This window comes from Athene noctua, chromosome 1 (genome assembly GCF_965140245.1).
Source record: "Athene noctua chromosome 1, bAthNoc1.hap1.1, whole genome shotgun sequence".
In the NCBI taxonomy this organism is placed as follows: Eukaryota; Metazoa; Chordata; class Aves; order Strigiformes; family Strigidae; genus Athene; species Athene noctua.
Window position 1 is genome coordinate 219,468,282 of NC_134037.1, and position 20,224 is coordinate 219,488,505.

At 39.2% G+C, this 20,224-nt stretch overlaps 1 protein-coding gene across 2 annotated transcripts in view; it reads left to right on the plus strand.

Moving 5' to 3' along the window:
• TBC1D4 (TBC1 domain family member 4) overlaps nt 1-20,224 on the plus strand; it is a 109,158-nt gene that overhangs the window by 46,043 nt on the left and 42,891 nt on the right. For both annotated transcript variants that reach the window (XM_074911991.1, XM_074911981.1), the window contains exons 2-3: nt 17,080-17,682; nt 19,036-19,125. In XM_074911991.1, the coding sequence (XP_074768092.1) occupies nt 17,080-17,682; nt 19,036-19,125 (693 nt within the window). The remainder of the gene's footprint in view (nt 1-17,079; nt 17,683-19,035; nt 19,126-20,224) is intronic.

The following is a 20,224-nucleotide window of genomic DNA, read 5'->3' on the forward strand; positions in this document are numbered from 1 at the left end:
CATGTGGATGTTTCCTGGCCTCTTCCTTGATGACTTCAGGAACTCATTTAAAAAAAAAAAAAAAAAAAAAAAGATAAAAAGTCTCGATGTCTGTTTTCTGACTGTTTAAATGGGAAGCTCTTAGCCAAGGCACTCAGCTGAATGCGTCTGCTGATGTAATGTAAAGGTTAAGATGCAGAATCTCAAGTTAGAATAAAAATAAATCACTGGTGTGCACCTTGAGACCTGGAACTGAGATGCTGCTCTAAGCAGCAGGTGTAGAGGCAGCATCAGTGGTTGCCAAGTGTTAATTTTCTGTATAAATGTTTGAAGTCTGCCCCATTGGTGTGTATGTCAGTTGACCACCAGTAGCAAAGGCACACGGTAGGGTCTGTATTGGCTTTTCAGTTCAGTGACTGTTACTGCATTGGTCCTCCATGCTATGTTGTATAACTGTGAAAAAATCAAATATAAAACCAGGCTATGGTTGAAGAAATAGAAGTTTATTTAGCAGCATGTGGATAGTAATGAAAATCATAATTGTCTCTGGTTTTTAATTGTCCGTGCTAGGTTAACCCTGACCAGCAGCCAGACACCCACCCAGCTGCTAACTCACACCCCCACCCCAACTGGATGGAGGCAAAAATAGGATGGAAAGGCTTGTGGATTGAGGCAGATAGGGAGGTTGCTTACCAATTACCATCATGGGCAAAACAGACTTGACTTGGGGAAAATACATTTGGATGTTGAGAAAAAAAGACAAAAAATATCTTCCCTCTCTCCACCATTTTTTCAAAACTCAACTTCACTCCTTCATTCCCAGCTCCTCTCCTTCTTCCACCCTGAGTAGCACAGGGAGACAGGGAATGGGGGCTGGGGTCAGTCCATAACAGCTCCTCTCTGCCCCTCTTTCCTCCTCACACTGTTCTCCTGCTCCAGCGTGGGTTCCCCATGGGCTGCAATTCCTATTGGGAAAGCCTGATCCACAGTGGTCTCTCCAGAGGCCACAGGGGAATCTCTCTCTGCCCCACCATGGAGCACCTCCTCCCCCTCTCACCTGCAGGGCTGTTCCTCACACCTTCTTCCTCACTCTGCCTGTATGACATTTTTTTGCCCTTTCTTAAATATATTTCCCTGAGGTGCCCCCACCTTGTCTGAGGGGTTCAGCTGTGTCCTGCGGTGGGTTGGTTGGAGCCAGCTGGAACAGTTTGCTTCAGTCATGGGGTAGCCCTGGCCTCTCCTCACAGAGGCCACCCCTGTTGCCAAAACCTTGTCATCTATTCCCAATACACAATCCAATTTTGAATTAGCTGAGAGGGGATTGCAGGCTTTTAAACCTCACTGTGGCTTTTTGGAGAGGTTAGAGTAGTTAGAAGTATCTAATTCTAAAGGTAAACTTGAGGCCTTAATTAGTTTGACATCTCCTTTTTACCTGTATGCAGGATGCAGAGTTTCTTTTAGCCCTATAGACTAATTTTGTGGGTCTTCTGATGATTCTAGTTGATCACAGGTGATGCAAGGTTGCGACAGTGGGAAGTGTTAAAGTTGAGGAAATTTGGCTGTTCAGGGGAAAACATAAAGAGTTTGTACTCATTCTGTGATTTTCATTCAAAAAGGCAGGGGGGCGATGATCCAAACAAACCTCAACCAAGCTTTTGATCCCTCATTTCTTCTTGAGCTGTCTCTGCCATCATCGTGTCTGGTTTTGTTTTCCCTTGTCACCTTAGGTTATCAGAGAAAATGCAGGGCTGAAACAGTACAAAATTTGATTAATTTTGTATTAATACACTATGAACACAGCAACTGTCTACAAATGTTGGGCTGCTCAGCTAGCACTCTTTCAGACTTGGGGGTATGTGGAGGCTTTGCTGAGCGGCTGCTTGGATTTCCAAGCTGAGTACATAACCTGAAATCATCTGTTTCTGTGGTAAATACTTGTAATGGGGCTCAGGACACATATTCATGTCCTGGTGGAAAGGTATAAGGCTGCCATAGCACGGGATGTTTTATCATGGAAGTCTGGTGTGTGCTTTGCTAGATAGTGCAGGGTAGTGTTCAGATAAGCGGTGAAATAGTATAAATACAGCTCTGTTGTTGGCGTGATGAAGGGATCTGTTGTATTATAAAGAGCAGCTTCCTCACCTGTTCAGTCCATTAGACATTTTAAAATTATCTAGGGAATTAAGAGCTTTGAAACTTCATTTTAGCCAGTTTATGAGCAGCAGCTGCTAGGTAGCGTTCCATAGCTGTAGTCTGTAGTCTGTATTTGTGGAAAGCCTGCTTACAAAAGCCTCTGAAAGCTCTGGGTAAAGCTGGGGGGGCAAAATGACCATTTTGTAAATTAATGTGTGGAAGTACATTTTCTGTGGGTGTGAGCATCCAACCAAGCCTTGTAGAAACATAACAATGTCTGCAATCATATTTGTATGCAGCTATAACAATAAATAATGAGTAAACATTTTTAGTGTGATATCTTGAGAAAATACAGGGGAGGTGGTGGGGGGGAAGCTCTTCAGCATCTCAGCTTCCAGGTGCTCTTCCTTCCCAGCTGCATATAGGAACCCTTCTAAGCACCAGCCATTTAGGGGGGGGTCCCCTTCTGGTAGGAGTTTCATCATCCTCTTGTCACCATTTGGGTAGTTCTTCCTGTAAATGTGAAACTTTCTAATTATGCTGCATATAATTATGGGATAAGAAGCATGCTGATTCGTCCAGTGCAGTTTTGATAGATGCTTGGGAGTTTCAGGGTTGACAGCAAGTCTGCTTTTAATAGCTGGAGTTGCTTGCTCTTTCATCTCTTCCCTAACTAATTTCATGCCTTAAAATATCAGGCCTTGCTCTGAAGGCAAAGTTCTGCTTGGTTTGAGAGGACCGTTACTGTGTCAGTAATTATGTGCTTTTCCAGCTTACACCTATATTACTAAGCTGTTAGCTACATGAACCATGATTTCAGCTTCCAAGTAGGTTCCTTCTGAGAACTGCAGGATTCGAAGTGCTGTTTTTTTCAACATTTTAGCATCATATATGATTTGTAAAAGTCTAACTAGCATATACTCTTTTCTTACCAGAATATTGGGTCTCAGGATTTGACCGCTCCTATAGCTGCAGGTCCTTTCTTTTCCCCTGGAAAAGCATGATAAAACTCTGAAAAAATAAAACTTGGAAGAACATGAACAAAAAACAGTGGGTCATTGCTTCCTCTATCAAGTATCTGCTTCTGTCGTCCACAGCTTTTTTCCATGCAAAGAATCTTCAAAGTTCTGAAGCTGATGCATCATAACTATAAAGCAAATCATTCTTTATTGTATAAATTTTCTTCCAACTATCTGTATGGCTTTTTTTCAGGATGAAACTATAGGGTATTCCATAAACTGGGTAAAATGATACAATTTTTTTTTTTTTCTTAGAAGAATAAATGACAGCTCTTTTACTGTAAACTTCTAGACTATGAAATAAGACATCATTTAAAGTTTAAGGGGAATCCTAATTTCTGAGTGGTGAGTGTGAATCCCTCAGGTTTTGCTGAGGTGGGGCTATTAGTGGAACTTGTGCATTATGAACAGTTCTTAACTGCTTGGAAATGTACAGCAAGCAATCAGCATAGCTATATATTAACAGTACAGGACTCTTGGAAAAGTTGCCTGCAAAGACAACTCTGCCTTGTTTATTTGTGGTAAAACACCTATTACAGTCAACATATATCACAGCAGCATGACCTCGATTTGGTCTTAATTTCCTGCCTATATTGATAGGTACAGAAAAAACAAATAAAATAGTAGCACTGTCTGTTGTTTTTTGCCGGTATCTGAATCTCACAGTATTCAGATATTTGCCATTGGAAGTCTTAAATCATGTATTTCACCTTTGTGTGACTTAAGAGCACTCGGTATAATACAAGATGTTGTTACATGATGTGTATCTGTTATTATCTAGTACATCTCTTTGAAGTGCTACCTTAAAATTAGTCTCCCGCTTACCTGTTTATCCACTTAAACCAGTGATTTCCAGAATTGATGAGCAGTCAGCTTTATTATTTTTTTTTTAAACTCTAAAGACTATAATTTCTTGGTTTTATCTAAAAATTTCAGACCTGTCAATCCAGCAACTTATAATGGGCTTTGTTCTATGTCCCCATAATTAACTGAATTTGTAGGTAACAGACTTTTTTCTCCTTTTTTGCTTTGTTTAGCTCTTATTTCGGTATGTCCTTGACATGGATTGGTTTCTAATAGGTGCTCAAAGTGCTTTCCTCTTCTGTTCTTAATACAAAAAGAGGGCACAAGTTTTAAATTTGCTGTTTGGTAGCATTTTTTACTGTATGCATGAAAAATGCTATTGAGCCTTACTATTTCCTTGCAGCAACTCTATGTGCCCTAGAATCCCTGTCCACTATGGTCAGCATCAGAGCAGGCTTCATTTAAGTAAATTAGGCTAACAATCATCATGAAGCTGCTACTAATGGAAAGTAATGCAGTTTCTCAAATGTCACATGCTGGTGAGCAATTCCAAGACTGGTGTTTATGTGCAATGCATCTCTGAAGTCAGACAGGCTGAACAAGGATTGTGATAGCCATAAGGACCTTGGCATAAAATGGGTCCTGTCAGACTTTCTTGCTGCTTGGGGAGAGAAAGCATGTTGAAAAAATAAGATGCACAGCATGAAATACAGGTTAGCTGTCTTCTGTAGTAGTGGCTCTTTTACATTGCTTCGTAGACTCTTCAGAAGCGCAGTACTTTTAGTATGATATTAGGTTGAACATCCAAGTCTGACCTAGTCATTCCCAGTGTTCCCATGAAGGGAAATAGGATGTAAAAATCTCTTTATGGGACGTAGGGTCAAGTATGTGTGGAGAGTAGCCTCAGGTAGGCATGTTGCAACAGTGCAGAAAGCTGCTCTGATATGCCACTCTCTAACTTTTTACGTACCAAGTACTGGATTTGGGAGCAAACATATCTGTTCTTGTATTTTTTCTACTACTTCCACTTAAAATTTTGTCCCTGTTTGCTCCAGTGCATCATAACCGTCTTATAGAGGTACCTCCCACTTAAAAAAACCCCAAACAACAAAACTCCAAGCAAAAAAGATTTCTACTTGGGTCAGCTTGGCTTCTGTTCATCTAAAAATATGGAGATGTTAATATATTCGGGTTTACTCATTTCTATTAATGTAAATCCATATGACTCCACTTAGTCTATAAATTTTATTGGGCTTCTCAAATGAATCATATGTTTTTCAGATTTTGTTTCTAGCCCATAGTAATTCTGAACTTTTATAGTTCTAACAAAATTCTCTTGATAAACTGTGAATCTGTTACACCTGCTTCATTCTACTTAAAACAATTCTACTTTGAAGTTACCTGATTTATGCAAGATGTTAAGTTTTTCTGAGAGCAAACCAGAGATGAGCCAACTTGCATCCTATGCTAGCCTCAGCTTCCTGAGAGCTCATGAACAAACAGAAACTACAGCACCTGGGACTATGCCATATGGTTTAAAAATTCCCTAGAGAATAATAAATGTAACTAGCATTGTGTATATCTGTCATGTTTGGGATGACCCTTGCAGTTGAGATTTCTATTGTTTCTCCCTGAAATGTACTGGTATCTACAGAAATGTATGGAATGGTTTTGGAAGCAGTTGTGGGTGTCGCAGCTGAAACTGGAAGGCATGCTTGCAAATCTCATCATACAAAAGATTGGTAAGATATATCTTGCCTTCTGAGATATGGTGCTGGGAAGCACAGAACAGATATATTATGAAATGTGCTCACTTTTATTGATACAACTGACATGTTTCCTCACTGTCTTTGCAAAACAAGTTTTAGCCTTGACTTCAGTAAGAACAGGACATTCAGACACGATCAAGAATAAATTCCTAATGTAGATAGTTCCCAGATAGGCTAAGCTGCCCCAGGGGAGGGAGATTTGATGGGCGGGAGGAATGAAGTTCACCCCTCAGGGGAGCTTATTTTCCGATTTCCGTTAATAGTCATGTGTTCACTGCTAATTCTCACCAGCAAGCTGACTTTCAGTTACAGAGTGAAGTATTTCATAATCTGGGCTATTGTAAGTAAAAATAACTTCAACTGTAGAATGATGAAATTATGGATAAATGGAGTTTTAAATTCATCAGTCCAGAGAAAACTGTCTTCTTTTATGAAAAAACAACTCGTGTACATAATTCTGAAACTTTAAGTTACTCAGAGATGTATCTTGCTTTGATCATAGCTGAGCATGACAAGTAATACTTTGGCTGAAATAACGTAAGAAACTCCTGTGGCAATCTGAAGTGAATGGGATTTATATTATCCTTCAAAATAACTTATTTAAATCTCATGAGAATGCTGTTGTGTCAGTGGCAAAACCACTGTTCCCTTCTTATCCCTCCCACCATCAGCTCAGAAATGGGAGTTAAGTTTCCAGGCCAGACAGGAGTCTGGGGATTGCCGTGTTATGTCTAAACATGCTTTTGCCAAGCCCTAGACATTGGAGCTGTGCTGCCCTTCTCTTCTACATTCAGAGAATGGAACGTACCTTAATATATAGGTACCCAAGTAAGGTGTGCTAATAGCACTGGTAAGATAAAAGATACTACCACAGAAGGTGAAGCAGTGTGGGCTTTGGTGTGCTTTAATAATGAACTTAAATTCCAGAAATCCTGGGTATATATTTGTGATCATATTTCTAGGACATGATAAAGCCTATGCCATTCTTTCTATGAATGTTGTTAGCAATGTTAGCTCCAGTTAGTTAATGCAACCTACCTATTCTGCTTATCTGTGTAGAGTCAAGCCAATTCCAATAGCTGGTTCCCTAAATCTTATCGTTTATGCTGTTGGGCAATGCTGGGCAACTGCTGGCTTGGAAATATCACATACCAGGCATACTAAACCGAGAAATAAAGATTAGTAGTACTGAAACAAGTATTATCTACGAGTAGTAATTGGTGAAGCACTGCAAAAGTTACATTACCTGAGGTGTTGCCTAAAAACCAAACTGAAACTCCCCATGTACCCTCAGAAACAACTCCTTCCCATCTGTCTGCGTTATCTGTATTCATCACCTGTCGTGTTTTCTTCATTACACAGTAACTGAGTGCTTTTATGTTCCCTTTTTCCCTACAGTTTTATAGAACCCAGGTTCGTAAGCAAAACAAAACACTCACAAACTGTCTGAGAATATATGCAAGTGGTCTCCTGGGTCTTTATTAGACCTTTAGATTATTCATCATGTATATCACTATTGGTGCAAGAGTCTTGCCTTATGAATCTGTGCTTCTGAAAGGACCTTACTGTCTCTTGACTTCATTGACTCGTTTGTGTCAAAGCTTCCTGGGAAGGCATTTCCTTTTCTGTTGTCTCTGGGTCTTGTGGGTTGGGTTTTTTTATTACTATTAATACTAACTGTAGCTCTTTTGGAATTCCTCTGGGTGAAAAAGTAAAACAGCCATGAATTTAATTACTTTCAGCTATTAAATCTGAATTATTTACCCAGTCAACTGTGTGTGTATGGATTTACTTTTGAACACTGTAACTATCTAACTATATTTAATTCTTTTCATGGCTAACATAAGAAGCTGATGAAATCTTAGTATTTTTAACAATTAGTGATTTACAAGATTAGACAGTTTGACTCCCAGTGAGAGCAGAGAATAGCACTTGGTGTTTTGTGGTGAGTTAGCCCTGCCTTCAGGTACGGTATTTGTTATTACTCTGTCTCTGTTGGTCAAAGTGGTGATTGAAGACTTTGGTGCTGGAGGAAGTTTAGGTGGAAGCTCCCTGCTCTGCCCAGCATCTGGTTTTGAAGTGTTTGGAGATTCTGCATTGGATCAGTATGGCTTTTAAATCCTCTTTTGCTGTGTTTATGCTTGGGTTGTTTGCTGGTTGTTATCTGAGAAAAGTTAATTGTACTACCGGTTAGGCATTTGATACTGTCACAAGATAATGCAGTTGCTCTTGTGAACTGTGAGATTACTGGACAAGCTGGAAGTTGTCCAGGTGTGTATTTCCAAAGGAAACTAATGAGTGTTATTTGCTGGGGTGGAGAAGCTGTTGAAAGGCTATTAGGTTGCGGTCCATTTTTTTTCTACTCTATGCACACTGTTATATGTGCATGTCACCTGCTGCTTGATGCTGGTTTTGATGTCCACCTTTCTATAAACAGAGCCTTTTTTAAGGAGTTAAGTAGTTTGAAACTTCCCAATACTGCAGCCAAGAGTTTCTGTGAAAACATCAAATAGGAAAAGACCTAACTCCTTCGTTTCATGTCATCAGGAACGTCTAGTAAGGGGGCTAGAAGTTATTGCAGTGCCTGACTTTTTGTGGACCAAATGTATAGACACCTGCTAGATCTCTTAGACTGAGCAGTGTCTGTAATTTTTCCCATCTGCTGGAATGAGTGCTGAATTACTAACAACTTCAGTCTTCACCTTCAGTGATAGAAGGAGGAGGTGGTTATTGTGGCAAATAAGTTATAAAGCTGGTGTCAACCATGGAAATCAGATGCTTGTGGTCTTCAACCAAATCTGGGCAGATATTCACTTTTGGAGTCATCATGGTCTGCCATGTATGAGTTCTGAAACCTTGATCTCGTGATTTAGGAAAAACAGACTTTCCAAGGTGTGTTCGTTTCATAGTGAATCAACATGTTAGTTTCATCTTTTTAGATTCAAATAATGATATTTTCTATCTGAAACTACTGGATTAAATAACTCTGCCACATTCTTAAATGCGGTGCAGGAAGCACTTATTTCAGTCTTAGCACTTGCACTTTAAATCTGCTAAAATGAAATTCACTATCTTCTGATCTGTATTTGAGAAGTCGATAGTGACCATAAATGGTCAAAATACTTCAATAAACACTCCAACTGTAGCTTGGTTGTGTTTTGGTTTTTTTTTTTTTTCCCCGCAAAAGGAAACAAATGCAGAGAATGTATTAATTGTTTGGGACTGTCCATGTGACAGCCTTATCTTCTCAGGCAAACCCTTTTAAAAATAGTGTCTGTGTCAAATATGATAGAGTTCTTAAAAACAACGTCTTCTTTAATAAAGCTTTTACTACAAAATAAAGTGCCAAATTGTGTTAAAAATGCAGAGTTTTCAGGAGAAAATTCCTGATTAATATCTGAATTTGTGATTTCTTAGTTTGGAAAAACTTCAGTTAAAGCAATTGGAAAGTTTAAGATGAACTGATGTTGCAAGCAAGCTGTGCTTTGCTAAATCTTTCACTGGGAGCTATGTCCTGAACTTGGAAACAAACTCGACAGTACTTGCATATACTCAAAGTATATAACTGATAGGTGAATTGAGACTTATTCTACCTATTCAAAAACATAGGGTTCATGGTGAGAGCTCTGTACTGACACTTCTATGGGTTGCAGAGTATTCAAGCAGAGTGAGTGTGAGCTGTATGTGAAAGGTGGAGAAGAATCAATCTGACTGGCCTAAACACAGGAGCAAAATACTGAATGCAAGAACCTTCCTTGCTTAAAGCAATGTTCCTGTTGGACTATGCTGCCACTGCCATCATTGAAGTTCATTGATATGTAGAGTGTTGCATGCAAGTATAAAAAAAGGCATCTGTCGTCTGCTCAGGCATCCAAACAATCTTGTAACTCTTACACATTCTTTCCTGTTAAGTAACTTGATCCGCCTTCTATCGTTATACTGCTTATCTAAATTTGGATACTTGGCAAAGCAACATCTTGTGTGCATGTGTAGCACCCAGAATGTGTTAGGTGATCCACAAGTTTCCAGTAGCAAATTAGGTATTGTAGTGGGTTCTCTAAGCATAAACTGTGCAACCATGATAGACTTTTTTCTGCTTGTTGACTGCATCAAAACTGAACAGCACAAGGAATTACTGGGTTGATCTCAAGTAAGAATTATTTAGGAAACGGAATTTTGTTTTATTTTATTTTGACTTACCTCCATAAAATGTCTCTTTTTTAGGCTGGTTTAGTGGTAGTCTTCAGCTTTGCCTTCAGCAGGAGTATGCGATCTCCTCAATATATGGCATGAGGTTGAATGTCAGAGCGATAAGTGCATTGCTCTATAGTAGTTCTTTAGAAACAAACCTTGTTGGGTCCTGACCAGTCACCTCGGAAAAATATAGCCATGGCAAATAGAAGGAAGACTCTTGAAAGCAAAATTGGTTTTGCTGTATGTTACTGTATGCAATTGTCGATGAGTTTTTGGCTTGTTCCTCATGTGTTTTCTGTTGCTGTAAGCTTTGAACTCATGAACTTGTAGAGAACAGCAGAAACGTGAAGACACTAGCTGCCAGGGGTGACAGTCATCTCGAAGCTCCAAATCTGCTTGCACTTGGTCTTTCTTTGCCAGCTCCTGAGTTTCAGCTTTTCTGCTACGGGGCTTGTGTTGTGTTAGCCCAGATTTGAAGCAGAACATATCAGAGTTGGTGGCAGATGCTTATTACTGCCTTCTGAGAACCTGACTTTGTGTTTTCTAAACTGTATTTTTAGAAGTATGCTAAGTGCAGGTGTGTTATAGAAATGCTTAGCCAGTCATCTGTTATTCTTTTCCCTTTGTGATAGCATTTCTCTTGGCTACAAATCCTCCTCATTGCTCAAAACCAAAGATGGTCAGTATTCCTTCAGCACTAATTCAGCTGATGGAGAAAGGTTCTCTGTTCTAGTTTCTAAATATCTCTAGCACAAACAAAGTCAACAAATTGCTTGTGTGACTGCATAAACTGAATCACTCTGAGCTGGTCTTTTATCTCTTTATCAGAAGGATGCATTTTTAATGGTGAAAACTGAAGTGGAGCACTGTCACCAGCGTGTGAAGTGGCAAACGGCTGTAGATTTCGAAGTACAAAAGGTCTGGATGATCAGTCTTGTACTAACTGGATGGCAGTAAAAACATTTATAGCAGTTAAAACAATTTTTTTTCCCTCTCCCACCCTTCTTTCTGGTTGAGAATAGTTACTGCTATCTGCACTTTGGCTGGCATTTGGGTATGTTTTTGTGCAAGATAAGAACTTTGCCTCAGTGTCGAATGCTTGATATGTAGCAGGATGTGATATGTGGCTTATTTTGTCTCAGTTCGTGTTTCATCGCTGTTGCTGGGTTCTCCTATCTTGTGGACATGCAACTTAACACTAACTGAAAGGAGAGTCATGTCCCGATTGTTCCTAATTTTTTCTCACATTGCACTAGTTTCTAATTGATAGATGTCAAACTCTTTTACTAATTAGCAAGAGCATGGGTGTTGATTTCTGAATGGTATCCTGTTTCTTTTGTTTGTTTTTAAGTATGCATAGTTAGATCATAAGTAGGAATCATTATTCAAAGACGAGGCAGTGCGGGTGCTTCCAGCCCAAAGTGAGGAAATACTTGGCTTTTGAAGCACAGCGGTTACTGTGTGGAGCTCTGACTGTGCCATGATACCATGAACTGACCTGAGGAAATGATGCAACAGCATGGCCAGCCCTTTGTGAGAGGGGGATCTTTCTGCAGTCACCTATCCCAATCTGTTCCCGAGTTCTTTAGTGTTCATGACACTAAAGTTTGGTGACAGTTTCCCTTGGACATGCCTGTGATTCTGAATTGGAGCCCACACCAGAAGGTACTGACTGCTTCTAATGTGCATGCGTGAAGTTCATTTTCTCATGTCTTTTTGTACGGTGGAAAGGATCTGACACTGCACCTTGCATTGCGATGGAGTGAAAGGGGCCCAGCTTCTTTCTTACTTTGAAAATAATCGCCTTGCTAGAACTGTTGTCATTAAGTAGCCAGATTTGTTAGGCATGCTTATTAGATATCACGCTAATGTATAGGCCTTATGGTATGAAGAGGGGCTTTGCTTTGGTAATAAATTTTAGACTGAAATTTTCCATGTGGAAGCTAGAAACAAACTAACAAGAGCTGCAACTTCTCTGCACAGTGGAATTCTGTCCAGCTGTGGAAATAATGATATACAGCAAGTGATTTTTTCTTCTTCTTTCAATGTACATAGCATTCAAGTTCTAAGTTTCAGTTAAAACTGAAAGCACTGCTCGGTAATTACTGCAGTATGCATCTAAATGTTATCTCTCCAGCAAAAAACGGAGCTCCACCTCTCTGGAGGCTGTTGTAAATTCAAAGGGAGTATATAATTTTTTTTTAATGCTTGACTTCTGTCACCTGTATTCAAGAAAGTGTGTGGTATCCCCATGGAGATACTCTGCCTATTCTAGAGTAGTGACAGACTGTTCTAGTGTTATGCTGCAGCATGAATTGATTTAGTAGGCTTGATAGCCTCTCTGTTTTGTAACTTCAAGATATTGGTGATAAACACCTCGTAACTGAAGTTCTTTTGGGATTTTAAGGCAGGGGTGATAAAGTTGGAATTAATTTTAATGAAAACATAGTTGTGTGACATGAGAAGACCTATGAAGAAAGTTTTAATTTGGTGTTGATTATTTTCCTGTATTCCTTTATTTGGTTTTAGTCCTCACTTTGGTTTTAATCAAGTCAGATGAAAGAGCTTGCATTAGTTACATCAGTTAAACTCATGTTTCCAACATGAAAATACTTTTCTGTGTTGAACACAGTGAACTTTCTTAATATGTAGTAGAATGGTTCTTGGCAGTACTATTCACATGCACTTTGAACGATGTACTGCTTATGGACGAGGAAGGTGTTTGCTCTCTGTTATGCATCAACCCTGTTAGAGGTCTAGTCACAAGGGACAGAACTGGATAGAGCCCATGAACTGCAGAGCTGGAATTAGCAGATCTAAGGTATTAATATCATATATCTGTCTTCTAGCCAGAGTGAAGTGTTGCAGCCTTATTCTACACTAGCTGGCCAAATCAATGTACTGCAGTAACCCTTAAGGTCTATAACCAAGGTCATGGAGGAGGTGGGGTGAAGGAGTGTGAGGTGCAAATGGAATATGGGGGACCATTTGGCTGAAATGGATACTGTCATTAATTTCAGCTTACCAAAACTCTGTCTGTAGTAAACAGTGTTTGTGAAAGTTTTTTCTTTACTTCTTACGTTGTATATTCAGAGATGAATCTTATTGTAGGTGGTGCAGAATTCTACCAGGGCCATCTGTTCTGATTAGAGTACAGCTACTTTACTTATTGAATCAGATCTGATTGGGGGAAGAGGGATTCATTAAGTGTTAGGCTACTCAAATGGGAATAATAACAAATTTGAATTCCCAAGTGGTGTCTTTTTCTTTAATTAGATATATTAGACCAATCATATTTCCCTGGAGTGAAATATTGCCTCTTTAATGTCATCATGGATCTCTCCTTACTTGACTCTTAATCTGCAGTCTTGTTCATTAGGTTTTGATAGGGGGTTTTTGTTTGTTTTTTCTCCTCAACCAAGTTTTGGAGTATTCCTCACACTAAGGAGCCAAACTGGTACCAACACGTCTAGTCTTGTACTTACGGTACCCACTGTTCATCCTTGTCGTTTTGGCTTCTTGCATTTGTGAGGGTTTTGGTACAGGCTCTGTGGAAGGATCTTCGGCTCCTACCTTTCTGCTGAGAAGCCCTGTCCGACTCCCTTTGGGACATGGTCATCTTTTCCTTCTCTGCCCAGCAATATTTGGAAAAAGGTGATAGGCCCCTAGACTGTGGGACTTGGGAGAGGCAAAGCATGGGAGAATTAAGTCGTTTTGCATTGTCCCAGCACTAGCACCACTGGGTTTGTTGGGGCTGGAAGTGTGCCTCTCTTACCCTTCAAATACACTGCCCATCCCCCTCTATTCCACTCCCCCTCTTTAACAGAACTATCTTCAAGGCTTGACAACAAAAATTCTGAGTAGGTTGAATAGATTAATTGCTTAAATACTTTAATGATTTGTTTTCTTTGTATGCAGGTGAATGCTGAAAAACTATGTGATAACTCATTTAACCTTTTCATTTTGTTCTACTGTAATAGCTGGTAGTATATATCCACGAAGATCTGCAATGACCCTGTGGGTTTTGGGAGTAAGAATCCCATTTCTCCCCTTTGGTTGCTTAATTTCATGAGACTGCTGTAGGGAAATACTAGAACTTGGAAGCACATTAATGTTTTGAATGTTTCAGGAGTCTGTTTTCTTAATATTACTACACTGATTCCTGAAAGTAGTTAAGCACTTTCATACTGTTAATTCAGTACTTAAAAATCTCTGTTCTGATTACTATCTTGTCTAACTTTGCCTTGCAATTTCAACATTAACAGGTAATAGGCTAATATCCAAATCCAAAAAAGTTACACAACTGTGGTGGTGAAACTTTTGTGACTGAGGCTTCTTGATATACAGAGCAACAAAATGTCAAAAAACAATGATACAGGCCAAAGAAATGTGTAAAATGCGGCATTGGGATGGTTTCTATGCTTAATAATTGTGTAACTTGTTCTGTATCTTGCACTTCAGGAAAATACAGATGCAAACTCTTGTTTAGACTCCACTTGATCCCAGTTATGGTTTTTGCCCGAAGTCAAAACATTTAATGAAAATATTGTGTTCATAACTACAGACATTAAATGGGTCTCAACTTTTCACCTTGTTTTATCACTTTAGTTCTGTGGATAGGTAGAAAAATAGGAAAAAAGTGAATACTGATGAGGGTGCACTCTAAAAAATAACATAGCCCGTAAAAACAGTTGTCTGAACAAAGGAGGGTATAAGACTTGTTTGGGCAAGTAGGAGCTGAAACCTCTGCTCTGATGCTAGGATCCCTCTATGCTGAAGTGAAAATACTGTAGCAATTTATGTGGTAGTTAGAAGCAAAAGCTGTATGGGGAGCAGGGATTGTGAAATACAGGAATTGTGACTCAGATACTAGTGTCTGAAGAGTATGCACAATCTGGAAAAGATGGAAATAAAACCAAGTGATAAATAGGAAGGTGGTAGAGTGATTTATTTATTTTTTTTTTTTAATAGAATTGCAATTACTTAAAACTCTGTGGAGGAGGTTTCTAAGAAAGGAGGAAATGGATGGGGAATCCTACTGTGGTAGAGTTGGTAGTGTCTTATTGCCAGCCTATTTGGACATTCACTGGTGGGGTGAGGGGGATAGGACATATTAGGAGGCTGCTGGGTATTATTAGAAAGACTTAAGGATATCTTCTCCAGTCTTTTCTCTTAGAAGTGATGAGAAAGTGGCAGAAAGCAGTTGTTGGAGCGGAATTGATAGTATGCTTTTTTTAATAATCCAGATTGCCAGTTAAACAGCTGACATTGTTTATTCTAGTTGATTGCATGTAGAATTTATGCATTTTGAATAGAATTATCATTGTCCCTGTAGTTTGAATAGAAATATAAGTAAATTGTCCTGTAACAGGTTCTGGATTCTAAAATGGGAAATATTAATTAAAAGACAGCCAACTTGTGCATTTTGCTAAAAGATTTTTGCTAAGAAATTTAAACTCTAGAGCTTCTCTAAACACAGACCATAGAAAGAATAAGACTGATAGTGCGAAAAGAGCTGCATCTTGGAATATGAACTGGCATGTATAAAGTGAGAATTGTGCATGTTCAGCTGAGCTGGCATGGCTGGGAGGTAAAGCAGCCTGGTGGTGAGAATGAATGAAGATTAAATACACTCTACTATCTGTGTCATCTCAAGACTAACTTTTAGCCTCACTGAAAACTGAGATGATGATGACATCTATAGGGATGAAAGCCAAATGGTCAGTAGATCTTAGGGTAATTGAACTTCATTTTGCAATAAATGAACTGGAAGCAGATCGGAGTTGAATGCCCAATGGATGAGGTGTGTGTAATGGGAGACAGGGATTAAGAGGAGGTAATTTTCCACTGTGACTTGCAAAAGTATTGGCATACAAGATTACTGCCTCATTAGCAAGTTTCAACTGGTATCCTGTGACTGAAAGAAAGAGATACTGTAGGGAGCATGGATTATTTACTAAGGTGTGACTTCAGAGTTATCTTTTTAATATAAAAAATACTTTGAAACAAATTATCAAGTATTATCGATATGGTGGGAAGCTGTATGGAATAAAAAAGCTGTTGCTTGATTGCATTGGATTAGGTGAGTGGCGAGAACTGATTTCTCTTGGGAAGAAAATCGGATAAGGTAACCTCTCTTATCTCATTGTCACTAGTAACTTCCCCAATACCTGTAATGTGATATCATTCGTTATGCTTCCAGAGAAGGTGAAACTTGGTGAGAAAGAGGTTTGGTTAAGCAGAGGTATCTAGAGGTGACTAGAATCACTCTGATCTGCAGTCAATAGAGTTGAAAAAGTCCTTGTTTTCTTTAGTGAAGGAAAAATGAAAAAGGAGCTTGAATATTAAATATGTTGATGCTGAAGGCAGATATCATCCCAAGGTGATTGGGTTAAAATGGAAGGAGAACCAGGTGGCCTTAAAAGACTGGGTGATACAGAGCTGATATTGAGAGTTTCTACTGGAGATGTGGAGTTTGGCCTTACAGGGTTTGTAGGAACCTGTAGGTAAGAATGATGGAGAAGAGAGATATGGGTGTGCTTCTTAATTGCATGATGACTGAGACAGCAGGGAAGTGTGACCTTAAAGTAAACTACGTCATAGGATGGTTGGGGTGAGGTTTTTGTAGCAGATAACAAGAAGTAATGCAAATGTACATGGTACTTTGGTAGAATTTCCATATGCTTGCTGCCTGTATTACAAAACTGTCAGTTGAAACTGATGGGGCTTGCTGGTCTCTTTTTCATGAAACTGTTTCCACAACTGAACTAAGAATGGAATATCTGGCTCTGCAAAATAAAACCAAAGAAACAGTGAAGGCCCTATGCAAAGTACATCAGCAAGAGATACTGCTGTGGGAAGAGGGCGACAGAAAAGAAAAAGCAGTCTCAGTAAAAAAAAAAAAAAGTGAACATTTGTCAGTAGACATTCTGGTAATTTAAAACTTTATGTTCGGAAACAGATTCTGGTAAAAAAAAAAAAAAAATTACTTTGCTTTCACTGCATAAACTGTCTATACAGAATTTAGAATTTTCTGCTTTGATTTTGTCAGCCAAGAAGCTAGTGGCACTCTACTAAAGAAATAACTTATGTAAATATGTAAATTAACAAATATTTGACATATCACTCTGTGTGCTATCTCATTTGTGGCTACTAAACAGACCTTTCACACCATCCCTTAGGTTCCTGATGTTATCAGCAGCATAAGACAAGTCTCCAAAGCAGCGCTGAAAGAAGATGCTAAACCAAGTAAGGATAGTGAAGATGCCTTCTATGACTCTCAAAAATTTGAGGTCTTGTACTGTGGAAAGGTGACGGTGGCTCACAAGAAAGCTCCCTCCACACTAATTGATGATTGCATTGAAAAATTCAGCCTTCATGAGCGCCAGCGCCTGAAACTATTAAACGAGCAGCGGAATAATGAGTCAAGTTTGGACTTATCCCTTTGTGAAGGAAATGTGCCAGCTTCTCCATTGGATAGCCCATTTGAGGAGCTGGACAGCCCAAATAATACTGCAGGGCACGCTGCGATGTTTACGATCGGTAGCCAGACCAACTTGACCAACCTGGCCAGCACTCGTGGCTCCTTTCCAGAGCGAATTTTAGAGGACTCTAGCTTTGATGAGCAGCAAGAGTTTCGCTCCCGGTGCAGCAGTGTCACTGCCGTAATGCAAAGAAGGGTTCATGACACAAACCCGAAAATACAGCCACGCAGAAGGCATGCAAGTGCACCCAGTCACGTTCAGCCTTCTGATTCTGAGAAGAACAGGACAATGTTGTTCCAGGTGTGTACTAGGATGAGCAATTTCATGTTGGTTTTGCACTGTATCTTCCCCTGTGCAGTTTGAAGCTGAGACAAGTTTTTGCAAAATAAGTAGTGTGGACCCAGTATGGTTACATGATTTGTCAGAAATATTTATACATCTGTTCACAAGCAATTGGAATGCAAGTAGCTGAACTTTCTTAGGGAAGTAACCTTGACTCATAAGCTTAGGTAAATCTTAAGAAAAACGCATTGCTTATGGAGTAATTACTTACTGGAGCAGAGTTTCTAGGGAAATAATTACTTTATATGCAGTTCTGGTTTGTCTGTATTAGTGAGATCTAGGACCTAGCTGAAAAAAAGTGAGTGTTCTTTCAAAAAGAGAACTGATGAAGACTTCCGCATGAACAAATCCTCTGTGCAATTAAAAAGAGGCTCACAACTTCACATAAGGCTCTCACAGCCTTTATGATAATTTGTATTAATGTTCAGCTCGCCTTTCCCAGATGAGTATGCAAACGTCTCTGCACTGAAGGCTTCTTCCTTCAGACCTCACAGTTATTTCTTCTCTTGTCTGAAGTGCATTTGACATCTTCAGTGCTTGTATTGAGAAAACAAAAGGACACTTAAAGGAGGTGACCCATGAAAGGAAAGATCTTTGGACCTTAAAATAACACGGGGCTAAATGCCTGGGTTTTGTCTTTCCATATGCTTTAGAGATCATTCTTGCCTTTTATTCTTTTGGGGAAATGCTAACTGAAGTGAGAATGCATTGCCCTTTAGAAAGGCACAGCTATCACTAATAGTTAAAAGAATTTAGCTGAAAAACTCCCTGAGGTCCATGGAGTAAGTTCCAAACACTTGAGAAGCAGTTTGGGAAAGCTGCAAAATAGCTTGCTGCAGAACCTGCACTTTTTCATCTGAAATTATTACAAAACCAAAAAGTATCACCTTAAGATCAAGATAGTTTCTCTGCTGAACTATATGGTATAGTTTTTTTAAAAAAAATCTTCAAATTCTGATTTTTATTGCAGCTTTTAGTTTAGTCACATTGTTTACTAAAGGTTTTAGTATTGTCTGTCAAACATTGGATCTTTGGACCAAAATAACTCAAAAAGAAAAGGGGGGGGGGAAGCTGTTTTCTTTCCAAGACTTTTTCCTGTTCAAATGAGTATTGTTCTTGCTGAAATATTCTTACTCAACGTAGGCTAAATTATGGCACCCTTGTTCCTGCTGAGTAAGTGTTGTGTTTAAGGTACTCTATTTGAACAAGAAAGGGCTAGATTGTGAAATTTTGTTGCTGTTAATGTTGTGCCTCCAAGACAGACTAGTTTATGACTTACTTTTCTTCCACCACCCCACCCCCCCACCTCAGGTTGGAAGATTTGAAGTTAACCTCATCAGTCCAGACACCAAGTCTGTTGTGCTTGAAAAGAATTTTAAAGATATCTCCTCATGTTCTCAGGTAAGCATTAATAAGAAGCAACATGTAGATCATCAGAAGAAAAGGAATTTATTTGTTCATAGCTGGATTGCCTTGCTGGTCTATAGGCAGCAGAAAAAAGGAAATGTAGAAAGTCTTTTTCAGCATTCTGTGCTGTTTTCCTTTATTTTGTTTCTAAGGCCATTTTTAAACAGTTTGTCCTCTCTAAATAACACTGAATCTAAGTAAATTGCTATTTTACCCCATTGGCTTCTTAATTAAAAAAACGGGGTGCGGGGGATTTTGAGCAGTTGTGACTAATGTATATACAAATCATACATGAATTTTCATGTATCGGCTTTGGGGAGTACAGCTGTAGAAACTGGATATTAAACTGCCATTGCTTCATTAACACTTGAAGCAGTCTTGAGGTACTGATTTGCCTTTACAAGAGCAAGAGCTGTTACTCAAATCGGGGCTTTCACTCATCTGGTAGCACTTTCAAGTAGATATTGCATACAAATAAAGCAAGGTCATTCACAAAAAGCCTAAGTATGGAAAGGATGAGTGCAAAATAACTAGTCTGAGCTGTGGTAGTGACAACTTTTATCATTGGTCAGAAAACAAACTATAAACTCTTCTGCTTTAGGAAAGCATTGGATATAGTTTTGGAAGCAGCTTAATCTCTGTTTATGATGCTTTGGGTGTGCTGGTTTTGACCAAGGAAGCTCCTGAAAACCTCTGGAATGAAAGGAGGAGAGCATCAGATCAGCCTTCCTAGAAAACAGCGGTTTTGCTCTGGAAAATATGGCAATGGTGAACCTAGCTATGTCCAGTAATAAATAAATGCCAAGGCTGAGGGATTCACCTTTCTATCTTCCTGTTGTTCAGCACCTGTTACTTGTGATACTTTCTGTTTTGAGGTCTTACTTTATTACCTTTTATCATTCGCCATGCACATGTCTCACTTCAGGCGTCCTTAAACATTATTACTCTAATTTAAAGTAGACTTCCTGGCATGCTCTAAACCTGTATTTCGCCCCTAAGTGCTTTCATTTTAATGCTAATAACAAATCTGCTCTTGCATGACTGTGCTACCAATGCTGGCCAGTACTTGTAACTCAGGTGGAGTCTTGAGCTA